At 43.7% G+C, this 21,987-nt stretch overlaps 1 protein-coding gene across 6 annotated transcripts in view; it reads left to right on the forward strand.

Moving 5' to 3' along the window:
* Positions 1–2,634: 2,634 nt before the first annotated feature.
* crebbpa (CREB binding protein a) overlaps positions 2,635–21,987 on the forward strand; it is a 56,962-nt gene continuing 37,609 nt past the window's right edge. For all 6 annotated transcript variants that reach the window (XM_062545977.1, XM_062545985.1, XM_062546013.1 and 3 more), the window contains exons 1-2: positions 2,635–3,496; positions 14,509–15,203. In XM_062545977.1, the coding sequence (XP_062401961.1) occupies positions 3,409–3,496; positions 14,509–15,203 (783 nt within the window). In that variant the 5' untranslated portion in view covers positions 2,635–3,408. The remainder of the gene's footprint in view (positions 3,497–14,508; positions 15,204–21,987) is intronic.

The raw sequence follows: 21,987 nt of genomic DNA on the forward strand, positions 1-21,987 counted from the left end.
TTTTTAGTGTCTCCCTCTCTATGACTACCACTGCAATAACTCTCTGCTTAGCTCCCTGTCCAACTATTTTACTCATCCGATGATAGAGCTCATATCACCAAACGATATGCTTCACCCCTCAGTGTCATTGTCTCGATGCTTTCTCAACAATATGCACATCTCTTCAGCAGCTCTAGGACAGCTGATTTCTTCTCTCATATCAAAGGACCTGGGTTTAATTCCCAGCAGTCATCAGAAATCAATCCAGAGACGTGGATTGAGGCCTCTTGACCGTAAGAGTGGATTCAGTCATGGCGGTCTTTGTGGGTGGTTGTGCCAATGCCAATAATTGAGCCTTTAATGAGTGTTTTGAATTTGCCTTTTTCATTTTCTTGTCTTTTCAAAAGAAGGTTGAAATGTTTTTCTTTTGTTTACAGATAATTAACATGAGCACCTAATCAAGCCAGTGCCTTTTTGTTGCCTCTTCATCTATCACATAGTTATTCATATTTTGATATCAGTTATTGAGTTGTTTGAATATCATCAAAATGCATGTACGTACAGTTTTTTAATTTGTTCTTGCAATAATTTGTAATTTGTCAATTAATAACTTTATTTTTTTCCATGTATATTCTTTCCCACTTTTGGAAATAGAAAATCTGAGCACTGTGTATCTTTATATGGAAAATATTGGGATAAAGAGAAGACATTTATTTTTCATCTTATTTTGCCTAAGATATGACTGGTTTGGCTGTGCATTTTCCATCAGTCTTGGTGCAACCATATCTAGATGGAGAGAACAAAACGACTTGCTCCTGTGTGCACATCAATACTTAACATGTCACTCCAATAGCAAAACACAACCTGCGATCATAGTATTTAACACCAATTACCTTTACGTTTGTGTAATGGCCCTTTTGTAGTGAATGACAATGTGTATTTATTTGTGACTTGGTTTGGAGGGGGTACATGTATAATGCTGAAGCCTGTATTTTTTTTTCCAAGGACATATTTCTGAAAAGGGAATTGCAGGAATTGCAATGCAAGGATGTTATACTGTGGGGTTATGGGCAAGCCACCCTGATCACACGCCTGCAGCTGCCTCAATCCAGAAATAAAAAGGGAATTTCAGTCCACGCGAGTGTGCCTCAGAGTCTGTCCTCTCTCTCTCTCGGGCCCCAGAGGGCAAAGGGAAGAGTGAGTGAGTGAGTCGGAGGAAGTCACTGTGAATGAATGAAGCTAGACAGAGCAGCCATGCAGTCTTACCAACACAGAATGTTAGTTTACTCATTTGATTGTATGTGTCTGTCTGTGTGTGTGAGGAAATAATCTCATAGACATATTGACCAGCATGCAAGATACCCAGCCACTGTTCTCCAGGTTTATTAGGATATTATATTGGGGGAAGCACTGTGTTCAAGTTAACACATATTTACCAATATTTCTTATGATGCTCCCTTTGGCACCAAAATAAATTTTCAGAAGTTTTCCCTAAACAACATAAATGTCTACTATGTCCAAGGAGTTTTCAAGCCTCATGTGTATATTGCCTTGGCCTAACACACTTAAACAGTTGCAAAATGCAGTAGGCTACTTTGTTTGTAATTAGTGGAATTTTGAATTAAATGAACCATGTTTATACATTTATATTGTATATAATACATGGTTTATTTTATTTATGTATTTGCATCTCCCAGATATTCCACGGGAAACATCCTATTGTTTCTGATGTAGCCCTACCACATGTGAGCCAGTCTGTGCAAGACTGTCTTCTTCAAGGATACCTCAGATGAAATGAATGCAGACATCAACAGAATGCACATTCTCACACACATTTATGTGTATGATTGCTTTACGAAGGCAGCGATATCATCTTAACACCTGTCATTGAAAATGTCATTTTCTTTTTCCTTTACAGCTTTTTGTTTGTTTTTGGAGCATTATAGTCTTAACAGCTCAAAACCAAGTTCAGTTTCATTTTTTACAAATGGCAATATCCTAGGGTTAACATTAATATCACAGTGCAAGGCCTAAGGCATTTAACCTTTTTCCACTCTAATTGGTTGATATGACAGTCCTTGGAATGTGGCAAATTAAGCTAAAATCCCAAACTAGAAGTGACTAAGTTACTGATGCCCCCCCCCCCCCAGTCTTGTAAAGGTAACACAGACTGTTCACGCCCTCAGGAAGTATGGTGTATTATTTGTTCCATTATTATTATCTCATTTTTTTAAATTGAGATATACAATTAGCCTACAACAGCGAACCTCTTATTTGATGAAGAGCAGCCTAGACCTTTATGAAATAGTGATCTATGTGTGACTGGTGCTTATAGTAGCCTATTTACAACCCTAGTTATTAATTAAGTTGGGATTCAACATCTTACGGCAACTAGTCAAAGAAATTCGGCAGATATTTCTGTGGATGCTTGACCATTACAGCAAGCAGCCCACTAAATATGTTAATATTTTTCATCAAAAACTTAGATCATTATTAGTAGCATACTGCCCCTAGCGGCAGTGGCGTCAGCAAGCGTGTGACGCACGCAAGGGCTTCATTACATAGGTTTACGTAGGGCGTGATTGCGCGACCCCTCCCCCTCCACAGTCTATCTGGAAAAAGAAAAAAAAACTTTTTGTATCGAAGGAATCAACAGCCGCCATCTTGTCGCGGCTCAGAATCAGGATTTCGGTGGAGCATTATTTTATATTTTGAAACAGAGCGTCCGGATCTACATTTAACGGCACCGCTAATCCAAAAACAAAACACTTAAATCATTCAGAAGAATTTTTTTTGCAAAAACCGTGGATTTAATCGGTGTTCGTCGGCCAGAAAGCCCTCGTATATCTGATTTCCCCTTCAGAGAGCGGCGCTTCTGTCCCTATCTCCGTTCCGAGACGTATTGTTTACCGGGAGCTATCGGAGGAGAGACAGCAGCTTAGACACGATTTTGCAAAAATATATTATTTTTATGCAGTTATGCGCTGTTATGGGGATTTAAACGGATTTTGCACGGATTTTTTTGACGTCAGGAAAATGGGTTATTTGGTGATGCACATATAACGACTCCTGGGGAAACGGTCAACGACCCATGCCGATATATTTTAATTTATTTTTAGCCGTATTTTTTGTTCGAAGTGAAGTCTTTTTGATAATATAACGATGATAATGTGGGTGTTGGGTGTTGGATTATCATGGGGTGAATGGCGGTGGCGAAGCGGGGCGCTGTTGTTGCTTTTTTGAAATTCTCACTTGCTGATAGCAAGCAGGCTAATTAGCGAGTTAGCTGCCTAGCTACTTGCTAATCGTGCGAGAAAGAAAGGTTGTGGTTGGGGGGGTGGGGGGTTGGTCTGAATAACTTTTTACTGTCGCGGGGATTTTCCTTCCTTTTTAAAAATAATTAATCAGAAGTAATTGTAAACTACTGCAATGGCTGAAAATCTGCTCGACGTTGGACCTCCCAACCCAAAACGACCGAAGCTGAATACACCTGCTCTTTCCGCCTCCGACGGTCCAGGTAAATCAGGCCTATTAGCAAACGTTAACATTAGCAGCATTTCTAGATATTTAGCTAATAAGCTAATGCTATTAACTAGCCAACTAGCTACCTGGCTAGTACTTTAAAACAATTACGGATATATAGTTGTGGTTGAATTATATAACTAATGCAATGCCAACCGTAAGATATACTTAATAGTTGAGTTTTGTAAGTTGGCACAGGACTGATGCAACTGTTAACATGCTAACGTTAAACCCCCGGTTGTCGTCACATTAGCTCAATGTGAACACAGGTAAGTTGAGTTCTGTTGGCGTGAGCAGTTCATGTCAACTCTAACGTTAGCAAAGACATGTTTGGATATAAGCTGTTTTTGAATGGTCAGTGTAACTACCCTCCCGGCAACCTACATTAGTTAGCTAGATAATTAGCTAGGCAGTAACATTTAATGCTAGCTAGGTAAATTCAGGCACGCCTTTTAGGGAGGTATTAAGGAGGGCTCAAGCATTTTCAATGTAACGTTATTCGTCTTGAACATTGGTCATGAATTTCTCCATATGAGAGCTATACTCACCATAGTACTGTTAAGTGTTTCATTGTAAGATTATATAATTGGCAGTGTGTGCAACTAGCTTCTTTGGTAGTTGTGTTTGGCTCAGTCTACTACTCCATAAACTCGGGAGTGACAGTTCCGTTAATCCGTAGCAATGCTGAAAATGCTCTCTGCGATAGCGCCCCTTTTTGTTGCAGTCATTCAGGCCACTTGTTGCTGGGCTCATTGCATCACCTGCTTTATAGCAAAGAAATGCACGCAACTATTCAGAACTTGGTAGGCAGGACTGTCGCATTTGGGAACATGGCGACACTGAAACTGCATGCTTGAGCGTTTCATGTCTGAATCGGTTTTCGTTGCAACATTGAGTGAATTGGTTTTTGCGTCGTTCATGATTGTGTAGAAACAGGGTGTGAGCTAGTCCGAGGTGGTCACTGTAAAATAATGTCTACGCTGTCGAAGTTTACGGGATGACATGTCTTACCTGCGCTGGGAGGTGCGTCCAACACCTGATTTTCGAAGCATGGTTTACTCGAAGGTTGAGCTCTTTAGTGTAAGTACCTTTGTTTCATTCGAGATCTGGATATAGGGATGTCTTTTTTAACTTATCCCAGTTGACCACAATTAGACTAATTACTTGTTTGTTAATGACTTCAGAAAACCTTAGAATAAAGTCTGTTTACCCTGAATATATTGTGCAGGTGGTGAGAAAATTGAGAAACACTGCTTTCTGTTTATTTATATATAGTTAACATCCATGGTAAGTCAACAGAATATACCAGTGGTATGTCACCTTTTTGTGTGAGAAATGATGGTGCATCACTTATGTCCTCCTTTATATTCTAAATTTTGTTGTATATTCAAGCTTTTTCAATGTACCCAGTTGGTCACCCACAATCAACTCTCATTTGTCTTAAGACAGTTCTTTTCTAGAGTGCTTGTAAGCATTACCCTACATACATGGATCACTTGTAATGAAACACTTACAAATCAATAATACCCTTTCTGTGGTATTTAAAATCTGGTAACTTGTTTGGGTTTGGGTTAGTTTGCCCAAAGGTGGAGGTTACCTCTGGAGTAGACTGCAAGCTGTGTGGTAGGTAGCACATACTGTATGGTCCCCCACCCTCCCATCACTGTGACTTGTTTGGTTTGTGTTCAGATGGAAAATGTCGCCTTTTGCGTGCTAGAGTTTATTAGGCTGTTGACCTTGTTCAGCGTTTAGTCTACAGCTTTTTATCTCTTCCAACTTAAGAAACTTGGACTGTATAGTGAGATTGTCCTCCAATGTACTTCCTAAAACTACAGCTAATTGCTTGAGTGGGTTATATCCACTGTAGCAGCATATACAATAACCTAATAAGTTACTGTATATTTAGTCCATCTGTCCCATTTCTGTAGTGAGTAAGTATGCTTTCTCAAACTATTTGGCTGTGTTTCTCAATCCTGTACAAGTAGAGATGTATATTTAAATAGTGTCTAGTGATGTCATCAAGTGCAGTCTTTTTGATTGCCAATTCTGGAAAATGGCATATTATTTTAGAGAAGAATTCTAAGTTAGGATTCTTTAGGAAAGACAACAAACAGTCCATCCTCAAGCAACATTGTTGATTTGTCTCTCAATTATACGACGACTTACTTCTAATGCACAAGACTGTTTCACATTCAGTTATGACAAAAACTCCCTCATCCACATAATAAGCTTTTTGTTTTGATTGCCACTGTAGTAGCTGTTATTACACAAAAAAATGACAGTGCCTAAATTAGAAAGCTATAGCCAACTGGTAAGGTACCACAGTGAATACTACAGCAAGACCTGTTTTGAAAGATGGACTGCAGTGGTTGATTTCTTGCTAAACAGTGACTCACATTTTGACCTAGGTGTTACCGCACGCACACATCAGATTTGATTCACTATACCAGAATGTGTATACGTGTGTGTGTGTGTTAGCTAGATTGCCACAAACAATCTAGAATTTTATTTATGTCAAGTTTTTAATAGGATATCAAGAATGCAATGATTTCTTTGAATGCATCTCTTTTTTTGACAAAGAAAACTTCCCCCTTTTTTTATTATTATTTTTTGCTCAAAGAAAATCTCCCCCTTTCAGATGTCTTGAATTTTTGTTGAGTCATAGGCTGAATGTTCCTAGAATTGAGTTGTCTCGTTAAGCTTAGGTCCTCTCAACATATTATCAGCACATCTCCCATAAAAGATAACATGCTCACAAATGGGATTAATGTGTTTTTCTTAAATTTTCTGCATAGCTCAAGGTTGGTTAATAATATGCATCATGCATACCTGTTTCACCAGTTCAATGTGTCCACACTCAAAATGATGTAGGGCCAGAGACTGTAAACGCAGTGGACAGCAGGGCACGGTAAGTGCCTTTTGGAGTCAGAGCATGCACATGTTTATTTGTTAAATCTCTACGAAAACTCCGGGTTCAGCACTTTTTCTCCACGTTGCCTCAATGAGGACAGAAGGGCTGTATCATGCAATACGTTGACATTTGTGCTGTCAGTTACCCCTTGTTGCAATAATGGTATTGTTTTTTAGAGCATTTAAAAGTATGCAGATGTCCTTTAGTAACTAATCGGCCTGTTGGAGATGTCAAGGCCTCTGACTTCTAACCTTCCTTGATAAAGCTTTGAGACTTGTGTATTTTTCCAGGTTTTGTTAAATACACTTAGGCATTTTGTTTATTGCGGTTTGTCAGATAAAAAAAGAGAAACCTTGTGATTGAGACAGACTGCGGTCTCCGCAGTTTCGTTGTCATGCCTATAGCCTTAAAATGACTTTCAAGGCAAAAGTCCATCAATCATATGATCTCTTTATGACCCTTTTGCATTTCATTATCATTTCCCATGCAGAGTAAGCTGCAGATTTATTAGCCAGATAACCAGATAGACACTCAAATGGGGCATCATAAAACTCTCCACAGAAATGTTTTTTTGGTAGTGCTCTAGAGGTAAGCTTGCATTCACACTCGTGGCCCATGAGAGAGCCTGTATTCCATGCGCATAGAGTAGACCATATAAGCTGTGTCTTGCACCAGACACTGTAATGTAGGTGCTGACACTACAGCCGCTTCAGGTCGCTTCAACTGCTCATGTTAGTCGCATTAAAACTTTTTGCATTCATTATTTCACTCATTTCAATGTTTAATGGGGTCATACCACCACTGTCCTCTGTGGTCGTGCCTGACATTTTGAGCTAGAGTTGCACTGATGTTTCAAAATGAATAGGTGTGTCAGGGTAGGAGAAGTGCATTTTGCGGAGTGGTAGGGGACATTTGGGTAAAGCCAACAGTAGGGCTCCTTATATCTTCTTTTCATTTGGTGGGGAAGATTTTTGAACTTCAGCTTTTATCCATATCTCATTGAGAGGCAACTCTGTAGCGGGAAATTTCTGTCTAAATAGACTTGAAAGTCTGAGCTCAGCATTTGATTGAATGTCACAGTGCCTATTATTGTTTGGGATGCACTAAATTTGTTCCCTGAATGCGCACTGTGATCCTCCCACTCAGGATCTCTGAAGTACTTAATTGCTATTCTCGGAAAAAACGGCTCGCTGCACACTCAAACAATTATTTTGGTTGTAGGCCATTCACCAATTGCAAGTCCCACATAACTCTTTATCTGAACAGCAGTTCACTTGAGATGCTGATTGAGTCTAGAGCCAGCCTTTCTCGAACATTTTTGACCTTAGTCCTGGTCATGTCAGACTTTGACTATGACTCTGGGGTCATAGACACCCCTGCCCAAGCACCTTATGGTCAGTTGCAGGAGTCCGCTCATTGTATTAATATTGTTACCTCTTAGCCTACCAACATTATCTGTGCAGCTTGAGTTTCAGTTTTTCTTGCATAGATGCGCACACACGTTGAATGAGTCATTACCAACTAATTTAATGCCTCGATATTTGATGACCCCACAAATTCTGGAAACTTTTTTGACACTTTTTTTTTTTATCGTCATGGTTCCATGATCAATTGCATCACAAATGATCAGACCAGCGACGGAAGCCCTAGACATTATTCGACACTGTGGCTCCGCTGACCAGCAGACTCTCATCTCACAGTTTTAGAAACACTGAATCACTGGTCTAGAGGACATTCTGGTGGAGTTAATATGGATGTGCTTTAGTGAAGTAGCCTCTTGATGATGGATTCATGAATGAGGATGCTGTACAGTTTGAAGTGGTTCTTCCCATGTACATTTGTAAGGCTCTACATCATTAGGTGAATTTATTTTTAGTTTTTCAGTAACACCCTTTTTTGGCCGAACACTTGCTTACTTTGGCAGTAACGTGCAGGGTTCTGATGTACTGTATGTGCAAGGCGAGAGAGAGATTGAAAAGCCATGCATGCTTGCTTGCTTGCTTTTGGACTCCAAGCATTCTAATCGATAATTAGATGTTGTTGTTGATTAATTGTAAGTGATTTGTCCAATATCCAGTTCAACAATAGCTTCTATTTATAAGAATAGAATGCCAGTTTAAGTGTTGTCTATAGCAAGATGCAGTCAAGTATAGTTTGAAGCTCGGTTTGAGGTTCTTAAATGTGATTGATTACCACTAAAACTTTAGAACTTTTTTTTTTAGAGAGTTGGAGAGAGGTAAGCTTTCAGGATCAAAACACAAACAAACAAACAACATTTGGTTGTATATTCAGAACCTTTGGACTCTTTTGTTCTATTTTGGGCAAATTGATGATGGTTCCTGGGGAGCAGTTGTGTCAGGAATATAGGATGAGATTTAAGGGTGCTGTTTATTGCCTTGCATAATGAAGCATTTAGACAGTACAGCTGAGGTAGCCCTAATGGGTTTTGCTTTGCCTCCAAAGGGCCCCGACACCCCGTGGTGAAAATGTCCGCCACATTATAGTATAGTAGTCCATTTAACAGTATACCGGCTAGAATAAATCTGCATCCTTTCTTTTCATAATCACCGTAGGTGTAGTTCATACGTGTCGCTCCAGTCGGGAAGAAATCAGAATGTGAACATTAAACCTACATCCTGTACCATTTGTTGGGCATTTGTTCTCCCAAGGAGAGGATAGAAGGACCCCCCCCCCCCCACACACACACACACACACACACACACACACACACACACACACCACCACCACCTTTCACAGGCACTATAGACTGCAGCCCCCTTTTTCCGATTTCCGAGTTAATCCAATAAGCCCTTGTGGCTGTGCGCTTTAAAGACCCGCCACTAAATTACGCAGGACAATGGTCCAGTGCGGCTGGTCACGCTTTCACGCTGGAACACCCCTCTCCCTGACTTTTGGCCCCAGCCTTCTGTCAGCTTTTGGGCTTCAAACGGTGCCTGCACGCGCTCCCCTCTTGCCACCACCTCCCCCTCCCCCTCCCACATCTCAGGCCATCTGTCACCCCAGTGAGGGGCTTTCCGCACCTACCGACCCCCACCTCCCATTCTTCTTGGGAGTCCACTGGTATTTTACAGGGTACGTGGCCATGAGACGAATGTCTATTGACATGTTGATGCCTGATCTTCAGTGACTGGAGCTAAATTTATTTTGAACAATTCTTCATTTTGTGTAATTAGATGTCTTTCCAAAGATGTTTGATGCTAAGAGGAGACTGAATTTCAATGATGCTAATTATTAATGGTCATAGACCAGAAAGAAGGGCGTGAAAAGTTTTATGTATGGCCGAAATGTAGTTACTTAAATATTTTAAACATATTTATAACATAGCATAATATAAAGCGTTTCTCCACTCTGGATGTAAAAAGCTTTTGCCCCCTGAACAGTTCAAATGCATTTAAACACTGGTACCTGTTTGGAGTTCTGGCAAGTGGAAGAGGCCACGTGTTAAGCACAAGTCATGATCACGGGCAGGCCAAGCTAGAGACACTGGTAGCAGCCGTAAATCTTTGCCGCGGTCATCGTCGCTGCTCTGTCTGTGTTGCATGCCACGGCGCCCCAGGCTGGCATCCCAGTGCCCCCAGTGCCCCCCCAGTGTCATCAGCGGCCCCTGGCAGGTCTCAGAGCCACAAGCGCCTGGATGAAATCTCTGGCTCCCATCACATGGCAGTGCTCATACCAGAGGCGGCTGGTTTCACTGAGAAACATGGGTTAGGAAAATGAATGGAGGATAAGGAAGAATAAAGAAGGAGAGAGAGAGAGAGGGAGAGAGAGGTTAGAATGAAAGGCAGGATATGTTAATGCAGAGCAAGTTCAGCTCTTCGCGACTTGGAAATGTGGTCGGCAAAGCCCTCTAATTGCAGGTTTTGAAAGGCTGCCCACTTCTCCTGTGCTTTTCTCTGCCTTTTATTTCTGCGGTCTATTCTAATCTAATGGCTGCTTATTAACAAGTCACAATACCTCCACCCACTCCTTCCACAGTGAGAGCAGACTGCAGTGGCTCAGGTAGAAGAGCTGTGGCTGAAGTTCATTTCCTGCTTTGTGTTCGGAAGATTTGGCTCCTGTTAGAAGTTCTGTTCCATAAGATTTTGTCTCCATGTTTCTAGTTCTATCCCACAGTTGTTTAGAACAGGCTGTTGAAAACCTGGAGGAGCTTCAATCAGAAATACCCAAATAGCAAATGTCATCTCCTTCCTGATGTATTGGGAATAGTCTTTGAAAGTGAGCTTGGGGAACTGCGTCCGCACTTACGTGGCACCAGAGTTAGCCTATCCTTCAAGACCAGTTCACACCAAAGAGTTGCAATGAGACCAAACCGTTGCACAAACAAGTTGCAGTGGTGTGAATTAAATGCTGCAAGACCTTGCCAGCTGTAGCAAGCCATTTCAAAAGATTTGTTATGTCAAATCGCAGTTGCAAGGTTTTAGAACACTCCAACCTCAGAGTTTGTGAAGTGAGTGACTGCATAAGTCCAGCAGAGGCGTCAGGTCAAGGTGTTGCCCCCCCCCCCCTCCCTCCTTCTTTTTAGAATGTGTGTTGCAGCAAGTTGCTGGTTTAAGAAGTATTGCAGCTTGTCTGTCACACGTCTTTGGCGTGATTTGGGCTTTAAACGTATTCCGCCTGCCCCTTTTCCATCAAGTCCTGTGGCCCACCGAGATGCTACTCTCGCTGAGCTTTCCACTGCAGCGTGAAATGGCTTGTGTATTGTTTACATTGTTTCGCCAGATCTGAGCTGCAGCAGACGTGCCATTGTTGTCTCATTAAGCTGGACAGCTCCAGCTCCGCTGAGGGTGGCACGGCTGGAGGGCAGCTCTGTCGCAGAGGGGAAGCAGTCTCGGAAATGCCCACACAGGGCTGAGGGTCGACTTCTCCTCTTTCCAACACTTTCCCCCTCCATGGCTGTCCTGTCTTTGGGGTTTTGTGTTCCTTTCTCATACCTTCTGCTGTCTCTTATCCCTCTCTCGGTCTCTCTGCCATAACCAGTGATGCGAGTTATGTTAGTTAAACTATTTCACTACTTCCTCCTCCTCCTCCTCCTGTATGCAGTCTACAGTGCTACCATCCTTGACATCGGTGTTGTCCTCGTGTGGGGTCTCTAGGAGTTTGTGAATGAGGCTTACTACCTCTTTCATGTGTGCCATACCACTCACTATATCTCCCTCCCTCTCCCTCTCTCTGTCTCGCTGTCTTTGCGTCTCCACGTGTGCTCCCTGACACACACCCAGCCCCAGCATGACTCCTCTGCTTCTGCTCCTGCTCCTGCTCCTCCCTGTAATCTGAGCGTGCGAGGAGGCGCTGAGTGAAATCCCACGTGTCCTGCACCTGTCTACCAGCCCCCCTCCCCTCCGTCTCTCCGCTCCTCTCCTCCATTGCCCCTCCTGGTCGCCAGTAGGTCGGTCGGTCGGCTGGCTGCTCTGCCAGTACCGCTGCTCTCCGTGTGCCAGAGGGCTGAGTGACAACCGTGGTCTGGAGCCCCTCTCCAGAGAGGGGGCGAGCCTTGCTATTTATAACCCCAAGGCCATCGTGCTGCCACTCCATATCCCCTCTTTTTACACACACCCACACACGTACACACACACACACACACACGCATGCATGCACTGGCTCGCACACACAAGCACACACTCCTTTGTGGAGTGGAAGGGTGAGAAAGTGTGTAACAGAGACTGGTGGGAGAGACTGGGTGAAGAAGAGGGAGAGAGATCGAGTGAGGAAAGATGGAAAGGGGGGGGGGGTGGGGGGGTAGTGTACGCAAGAGAGCTCTCCAGCATGCCTCTCTTGATAGGACTGCCGACTTGGCGGCACTACCAAACCAAAACAATGCTTTGCATTTTGGCCCTGAGCCAGCGAATGGAGTGGGTTGGGGGAAGGGAAAGGAGGATCATCTTAGGCTGCTGTGTGTGTGTGTGGGTGTGTGTGAGAGAGAGAGAGAGCGAGAGAGAGAAGGAGGCAGTGAAAGAGAGAGCGAGCGGGCGGGCGAACGAGCACGTGTGCGCTCTTGGCAGTGTCAAGGGACGTGCATGTCTGGCTGCGAGTGAGCGGCTGGACTGGGAAAGAGCAGTCAAGCTGGAAAAGTGCTTGCTTGCTCCCTCTCTCTTACATGCACCCCCCTCCTCCCCTCCCCTTCTCTCCCAGGGATGCACAGCAGCCTCTGTGTTGTTGGTCTCCGCTGGCAGCCCCTGTGTAGTGGAGCCAGTGCCGTGTTTGCTGTGGGGAGCGTGCGGGGCCAAGTGTTCTCATTAAGGCCTGGACGCTGGATGTGGCACGGCACGCACGCCGCATGGCAATGAGACGCCCTGCTCCAGAGCCTCCTCCAGCGCCCTGGTAGCAGCAGCACAAGTGCTGTCTGGAGTAGTAGTGGTGGTGGTGGTGGTGGTGGGCTGTTCAGCGTTAAGAGCATGGGCAGTTGTAGTTGTGGTGGTGGTGGTGGTGGTGGTGGTGGTGGTGGTGGTGGTGGTTGGCTGTTCAGCGTTAGGAGCATCATGGGTAGTTGTAGTTGTAGTGGTGGTGGTGGTGGGCTGTTCAGCGTTAGGAGCATCATGGGTTGTTGTAGTTGTAGTAGTGTTACGGCAGCAGCGCGAGTGCAGCCACTTGCAGCACGGGTGCCCAGTAGTTAGCAGCAGTTGTAGTAAGAATGTCTGTTAGCTGCAGTTTTTCATAGTTGTTGCATCTCCAGAGTGGTGAAGGCAGCGTTCAGTTGAGGTTGCTGAAGGAGGCAGTAGTATGAATGACGGCGTGCGCAGCGGTCCCTTTGGAAGCCTGAGCAGGAGCAGATGAATAAGTGGGCCCAGCAGCTGTAGCTTTGGCTGCTGGACCAACAGAGACTTGTCAGCATTTAGAAATGGAAGTACGCCTCGGGCTGGGCTTTGGTGTTCGCTACGCAGATGATGTCTGTGGTTAATTGCTGACAATCACTGCGCGCTCGGATTTGGCATTAGAGGGAGAATTAACTAAATCTAGTGGGCAAAGAAAACTCAATGACGTCTGCATTGTCTGTGTTGTAGCAGCAGTTGTAGTAGTGATGTCAGTGGAAGTAGTAGTAGTGGTGGTGGTGGTAGTAGAGGAGTCTGTACTGAGGAGCTGTGTAATTCGATGACGAAATGCGAAGTGCTGCAGAATAAATTCAGTTTGTCACCCCACTTCCACGCTGAGCTGGTTTCTTTTGGGCATGATTGGCACGCTTTGTCAACCCAAAGTGGTTTTGGGTCAGGTCAGTGTGGTCATGCTGGCTAATAAATGGGTCTATAAATTGGAGGGAGAAAAATGCAGCAAGCAAAACACCCCACAACCAGTTAAAATGATCTGACAAACAGGTCTTTCTGAAATTAGTGTTCGTAGTTGGCCATCACGCCTCTTGCGTTCCAGAGGGGCCTTGTTGCATCCATGAGGGTAGTGTAGTGACACTTTGCTCACGTCCATGTTGTTTTCGGGAAGCCTCTAAAATGCCCTCCCAGCTGGTTTGGTTTTTCTCACCCGTCAGAGCTGTGAATGGGGCTTCTCCAGACCCACCCCCTTATCCTGTACCATCAGCTGAGCGCTGATTGCATGCATTCACTTGCTCTCACAACTGTGTGTGTGTGTGTGTGTGTGTGTGTGTGTGTGTGTGTGTGTGTGTGTGTGTGTGTGTGTGTGCGCAACCGAGTGCCTGAGTGCTCTCGGGCACATTTGCAGTCTAAAATGGATGTGTTAAATGGCTGTGTTATTAGCTGAGAGAATTCCATTGTGGCAGACGGGTGTTGAACACACATGCATATACAGCAACTCTCTCTCTCTTTATCTCTCCCTTTCACACACACACACACACACACACACACACACACACACACACACACACAGAGACATTGACAGACTGACATACTATTATATCAGATTCCCAAATGCCTTTCATAATTGTTTTCATTTGCTAGGGAAGGGTCTTTTTTCAGTGACTGACCATTCATATTAGGCTCACTAGGTGATTCCTCTGCAGTGCAGTGACTCCTCAGACTAAAGGCGGCCCAGAGGCTTTTCTGTACTCATCCTCTCCCCTCTCTCTCTCTCTCTCTCTCTCTCTTTCTATCTCTTTCTCTCTTTCTGCACAGACCTGGGCTCCCTGTCCTGGGACGACCTAGAGAATGATCTTCCAGATGAACTCATCCCGAACGGCGGCGACCTCCTGCTGCCCTCCTCCAATGGTGGCGGGGCGGGCGGCGGAGGAGCGGGTCCTGGCGGCGGGGGAGCGGGCTCCATTATGCCCGACGCCGCCGCTAAGCACAAGCAGCTGTCTGAGCTCCTGCGCGCGGGCAGCAGCGGCGGCTCCAGCCTGACGGGAGGCCTGGGCACCGGCAACGCCTCGACTGGGGGCGCCACCTTAGGGGGCGGCCAGCTGGGAGCCCTGGGCAAGAGCCCCCTGGGCCACGGCTCTCCGTCGCACTCCTCCCCACAGCCGCCCAAGCCCGGCGGTGGCGCCAACGCAGGGGTCCAGGCTGCCAACAATAACGGCGGCGCCAACGGAGGCGCCAACGTAGCCATGGGCATGAACACGGCTGGATTCAGCCAGGCCATGCTGAACAGCGGACAGGCACACGCCATGCTGGGCCAGGGCACGGTGGGCCAGCAAGGACAGGTGCTGAACGGGACGCTGGGCCCAGCTGGACGGGGCCGAGGGGCCATGCAGTACCAGACCCAGGCAGCGGTGGGAGCCGCTGGGGCAGGGGGCAATGCAGCGGGCAGCGTGCTGGCAGAGACGCTCACACAGGCCGCGCTCAACGCCCAGCAGGCCAGCAGCATGAATAAGGTAAGAGGCACTGCTTCTATATATATATTTATCTATTTGTTTGTTTGTTGGGTCTGAACACCGGTAGGGCCCAATGTTTTCCATCATGTGGAAAATACTGGTGTAATCACGGAAAATAAAAACAGAATCATCAATGTGTAATTGCATGGAATTGGTTGATTTTGGGTTGACACTTTAAATATAATATAAATATAAAAAGTCACATTCTACACATGACAAAACATGTCCAAATGAGTAGCTTCTTGATAAACCAACAGTGCCTAAAAAGTTGATAAAAACAACTTTCAATTGACAAAAAATGTATTAAATTTGCAACGAGATCCATGCATTAAGACAGAAGGGTACCGTCTATGCGTGCATCTGACACTCAAAACGAGCTGTCTATTTCATTCATTTAACTGTTAATATTGCTGAATATATCAGCAGGTTTTTGGAATGGTTAATCCTGGTTAGAAGCAAAAAAAAAACCCTTCTAAGCAGCCAAAATAAATCGAAAAAAACTGACTAAGAAATAAAATCAAATGGAATTTGTGGGGAAAAAATTGGATTGGGCGTTACACCGGAAGTATTGCTGTAGCCTGGAAGTCAGCTAGTTTGAAATGTGTGCCTTTTCCACATAATTTTTAAAAATTCTTATCGGAAATTGTGAAGTAATAGTGGATACCTCAAACAATAAAGTAAAAAAAAATATTTATTCGACCCACAATGCTAAATTAGATGGACCGGTTTTCATAGTCTACACACATTTGCTTTGATAATTGACTAAATTTGCCATGAGTACTTCACAAAGCATCGACTATCTAAATGGAAACAGACCCATTTGAAAGACTCGAGGAACAAACACGCCTCACGCTGCACTAGCCTGGTTTTTAAGCTCTGTTCTACTTGGCACACTGCCGTGCTTGTTGCAGTTTTATGCTAACCTTTCTGTGCGTTTGTCAGTGTTGCCGACAATGCTGAGATTAGTCACGTCACATTAAATAACCTTCATCAACACTGCTGGAATTAGACCCATTCAGTGGCAGCTTTGGCTTAGGTCTTTGTTTTCCCGTCACCTTGTCTAATTGGCTCAGTTTTATTTATTTATTTCAAACCTGCTTAATTGTTCAATTAACACGTCTAGGATGTTATAAAAACACCTCCACGTGGTCTCTTGTCTCTTAGTTTAGAGATGCTCCGATCAGCATTTTTGGGGCCGATCACCGATTACCGATCACCAAAATCATGATCGGCCGATTGCCGATCACTGCCGATCACAGAATGGCAGATTGGCGGGGAATGACAATCTTTTAACAATAATCTAGCAGAGTTTGCATCATTTGCAGAAATTAAACTAACTATGAATTAATGTAAGTGGCAGTATAGGCTAGTCAAGATGTTGAAGAACAGATGTTCAGAAAATGAAATAACTTTGGCTATCTTTTCCAAATATGCAGAGTGACATGCATGACAGTTCCATACAGGGATGGGGTCAGGCAGACCAACACGCATTAGATCACCTAAATGGGATGAGACCAAATGACACATTACCTACTGAAAAGTATAGCCTTCTTAATACACTGACTACATTAAATGAAAAACGTGTTATACCAAAACCTACTGCCACAAAGTACAAAACTAAGTCTTTTTCTCTGTTCCAAATCCAAAAAAAGGAAACAATGTAAGCTACTGTAAGCAAAAAAATGCAAGGTTTTTTTCTCTTGGAATCCCCCATGACTGAAACATGCCGTTAAATGCCACCAGTTTGAGTCAATAAAGTGCGCTAGTTAAGCTAGCGGGGACATTGGACAGGCGTCTGCGCTTGGGAAGCTAATAGCCTACCCTATTCTTCAGCTTGTCAACGTAGCTACACTGTTTGGTAATGCGGGGAGATGCACATTAGTGTTTCATGCCTGCATTTCATGGCTCAAGGCAGGTTAAAGCCTACTTACATTGCTCGATATTTCCATGTTTTCACAGTCGGCGACTAAATATCCAAAGTCGGGACAGAAACCATGGGAGTTGTAGTGGAATCGCGGTGCGCTCCCGTTAACTCGTTTGATGTAAGGTGTCAATTAGTAGTTGTAAGTCAGTCGGAGTCTTTTTCTAGTTTTGCCGTTACGAAAATATCAAACATGTCTTTGCATAGTCTGTGACTAGTTTGTGACTTAAAACTCTATGACTTGTCTTTGAGTCTGACTAGTCTTTCAAAAATCTTTTAGGCTACAAATATTAGCAAAATCGTAACCTATAGACTACTGTAGGCTATAAGGAGGGCTTTATCCTCCACAACGAACAGAGGTTGTTCGCGGAGGCAAATTAATTCTGAACATGATGTCTTTCCATCTTTTACAGTATTATCCCTATTGTTTAGTAGGCCTACAGTCGGCTGATTGAAGATGGGGAAGTTGGCTGGTTTTGTTTCTCATACCCTACCCGACATATTCAGTTGTCTGTAGTGGTGTTCAAACGTTGTTGGTGGCTTCCACCTCGAGGGATTTCAGCACGACATACATTGCAAATGGTTAATTTGGTAACTAAAACTTTAGCCTATATTATACTCATGTTGTCATTGCTCCTCTCCAGGCTGTGTGCCTGAGCGCCGCGCATCATGCAAGTGGAAAAAAGTCACGCAAGTAATTTAGGTCACATGATCGGCTTTTTTGATCGGCACTTTTGGTGTCCACCGATCAAGCCATTTTTAGCCAATATCGGCCGATCATGATCGGCGGCCGATCGATCGGAGCATCACTATCTTAGTTGGTGGTGCCTTTTCCTCTTCACAGCGGATGTTAAAACAAATAGCAAGTGAACCCATTATGCAAAACAATCTTTCATTTTGTCAGAGAGATGGCTTTGCAGACCTATTAATTTGACTGCTTGCGATTGATTCAGCCAAATTATTAGCCTGGTAGTAAGCCAGACCCTGGAATCTTTCAGATTAAGGGTGTGGCCACGAATAATGAAAATGACCCATCTTGAAAATATCACGGCACGCAATTGGATAATAGAGATCGCTAAGACATGTGACCATTGTCATCAAAACACAAAGAATTATGGGTAAGTTTGGCTCGCCTGATACCAGCCCATGTAAACTAGTGTTCTGGGTCTATGATCTGGCATGATAATAATGAAAACTAAGCGTGAAAAAATTGTGTGAAAAACAGAACATAATCTTGTGCTTCCTACTGCTGCTATCCATGCCATTCCTCGCCTTTTGTCACCTCTGAAACATGGCGTATACTATTATTTTTCCACGCTGGAAAATGATACAAGATAAGCTTCATGTTACTCTATTGAATTTTATAACACAGCAGGTAAACGGCATTTCAACAACTGCACTTCGTTGTTCCCGCACGTCAGTAAAACAACTTAAGTTTTGGGCCACTGATTCCCAAAATGCATTGCGTTTTACGTCACGTTCTCAATCTCTATACAACAAAATGTTTACTCTGACTGATTCTGGACTTTGACGCAGTTGGATAACACTTCGACCAAAAACGAAAGTTGTAGCGCTGTCGTCATCCGTTTAGCTCGTCCCTGGCCTACCTATCATCATCATCATCATTTTATTTGTCAGACTCAAGGTCCATAGAAGAACACACAAACAGCCCTACATAAAAAACAAACAAACATACCAAAAAAAATCCAACAACTTCTCCCACACATTTTCATAAGACATTCATACCAGTACCTCCACATTGGTGACTGGTAACGAATTGTGCTATATCTGGGATTGGTCAGTAATATAACAATGTAATTCTGTGACATATTTAGGCGACAGATACATTTATACATCAGGTTCCTCAACAATGCTCTGAAGGTTCTGACACCTGCATTACAAAACAGGCCACTAGCACTACAGCTCCTAGGCTTCTTCAGTAATATCCTAAGGCAGTCATTATAAGCAACCTGTAGCCTCTGTAGACTGGCCTTTTTAAACTTTGCCCATAGGGCTGCAGTGTATAGTGGAGTACAGTATGCTTTAAAAAGCTGAACTTTTACTTTGTCAGAGCACATTTGGAATTTCCTTTTCAAAATATTAGCTTGGGCATATAGCATGCGACACTGTCTATATATGTCATCATCATCAGACATCTGATCTGTGATGTAGTGACCCAGGTATTTTGTTTTCTTACAGACTCCAAACACTTGTCCTGACAGATAGAAATCTGGAAAACACAGCTCTTTGTCCCCTTTAGTTCTACATATCACAACAACACTTTTTTGCATTGTATTGCACATCATATTTTATCCCATAGTCAGAACAAATGTTCAGTAATTGCTGAAAACCAGCACTGCTGGGAGAGAGAATTGCATACATGAGATGATTTACAAGAGTGTTCCCAATCAGACAACCAGTTTGGCATTCATTTAGTTGCTGAGATAGTTCATCCATGTACAAGTTAAAAAGAGCAGGTGAGAGAATCATACCCCATAGGGATTATAATAGCGAACAAACTACTCACAAAATGACTGATATGAGAGACATTAACCAGAAGCACAAAACCCATTGCCACAGACATCAATCATATATAGCGGTCATTATACAGATATTCTGAACCATTAAAAAGTTCCATTAATTTTAATTCAGCAAGTGATTAATTTATATCAGATACACCGATTTTATTGGTTACCGCAGATGGTTGCGGTAAAAACATAGCCTCCTTCATTGCTCGTGGCCAGAGTATCTTGTGGACACTATTCAAATTGTGCTCTCGCGAGAACTCTGGATTCCCAGGGTACCAAATTATTCCTATATACTGTAAAGCAATAGAAATATATAGCGCTTTAAAGCAATATTCCCTTGCTGATCTAAATGAATCACTTGCTGAATTAAAATTAATGGAACTTTTTAATGGTTCAGAATATCTGTATAATGACCGCTATATATGACTGATGTCTGTGGCAATGGGTTTTTTGCTTCTGGTGAATGTCTCTCATATCAGTCATTTTGCGAGTAGTTTGTTTGCTATTATAATCCCTATGGGGTATGATTGAAAGTGAAAGTTGCCAAGTAATAGGCAAAGTAGCTATGCAATGTCTGAAACTTTTGATGTGATTTTTTTTGTTATTGTTGTTGACTCGTAACCCGTGTTACCTTCCGAGTGGTGGGGTGTTGATTATGCTAAAAGCTAGATTTGACATCTGTTGTTAAAGATCTTTTTGTCGCAAAATGCATTCAATCAAACATGCAAAGACACACGGAACAGAGCATTCCTCCACACGGTGTCCTCCACAAACGATTTCTAAGGCTTAGTTCACACTGGCAGTCGAAATCCGATGTCTTGCATATCCGATTAGAATCTGATCTTTCTGACTGACTGTTCTCATTGCATATTGCAAGTGATCACATCCGATCTTGGCGTGCAATGCTCATATCCGATATAAATTACACACACCTGGATTCATTAGATAGAGTTGTACACAACCAAGTCGACATGGATGAAAGCAGGTTTATTTTTGATATTTTCCAACTTATGCGTAGCTGCGGCGCAAATACCTTACAGTTTTTTGAGAAAGCGTCAGAAACGGAGGAAACTACTATATTCGAGTTTTTTCTTTGCCGCTATGTCAACGCGCATGACACAGCAACGGGCCTGGCGCACGCGCTGAATCAATCAATCAATCACTTCCGTCACTTAGAATTATGTTGCAATTGTTTGTCGCAGTGCAAATGTCTAAAGGGGTACGTTGAAATCCTATTCAAGTGGTTCGACTGATCAGATTGAGTCATATCCGACAGTAAGTGATATTGAAACCACCTTCGTATGCGTTGCGAATCAGCATTGGAATGCATGCATTTCATGTGGTTTTGTGCCGTTCAGACTACCCAAAATTCAAGCCAGATACAATCCAGATAAGCAAAAAATCGGATTTCGACTGCCAATGTGAACTAAGGCAAAGTGCCAGTGCCATAAACGTTCTGAAAAGTTACAGCAATGTTGGAATGAAATAACATTACGTAAATGACAATAGCAGCACCGTTTGTCCTAGAGCTTAACGTTACTTATGCTACCTGTAACAACTTTGCAGTGCTCCCCTTAGGCACTCCCCTATACCCATCCCTACTCACAGTCCCATAAGGAGCCTATCCTTGTGCACACCACCATTTCTTACACATTTTGCCATGATCATTTTATTGCCCTTATAATGCGCAGAGGATCTGTGTAACTAACAGATGAGTTCTAGGCCAGCGCATCTGGCCATGTCCCCTCCCCAGCGGGCAGGCTGGCTGGCTAATCATTCCATGATTTGTCCTGCCCCAGCCTCCATTGTTAGGAGTTTGCCACGGGCCGCTTGCGTGAGTACGGAGTCGGCAGGGAGCCTCGGGGGCCGAGGGAGGGGAGCGGAGGGGGAGGAGAGGCATGTGAGACACCCAGGCCTGCACAGGAAGTCAATAGGAAGCAATCGGGCCTCTCTGCTCGTCATGCACTCTCTGACTGTCCTCACCGCTGAGGACAGGGGCACAGTACCACACTGAGAGGGTTGACTGTGGTGAGAGAGAGAGAGAGAGAGAGAGAGAGTCCGTGGAATGCAGGAGGCACATGAAGGAGAAAGACTGAGATGTTGATACACAGGCAAGAAGGAGAGAGGGTTCACTTGAGGTCCTATGCAATCCTTTTTTTTTTTTGTTTTTTTTTATTTTTATTTTTTACTAAATTCCATTCAATTATTTGTCAGATTACGTGTAGTTTTTGTAGTTTTCGTACACATAGTCCATTCAAGGGGAGGTTGCCTTCTTGTTTTCGGTAGGCTGTTAGAAAACCACCTATTATGGTGGGTCAAGTGTAGGCTTACATTC

This window comes from Sardina pilchardus, chromosome 1, assembly GCF_963854185.1.
Source record: "Sardina pilchardus chromosome 1, fSarPil1.1, whole genome shotgun sequence".
Taxonomy (NCBI): Eukaryota; Metazoa; Chordata; class Actinopteri; order Clupeiformes; family Clupeidae; genus Sardina; species Sardina pilchardus.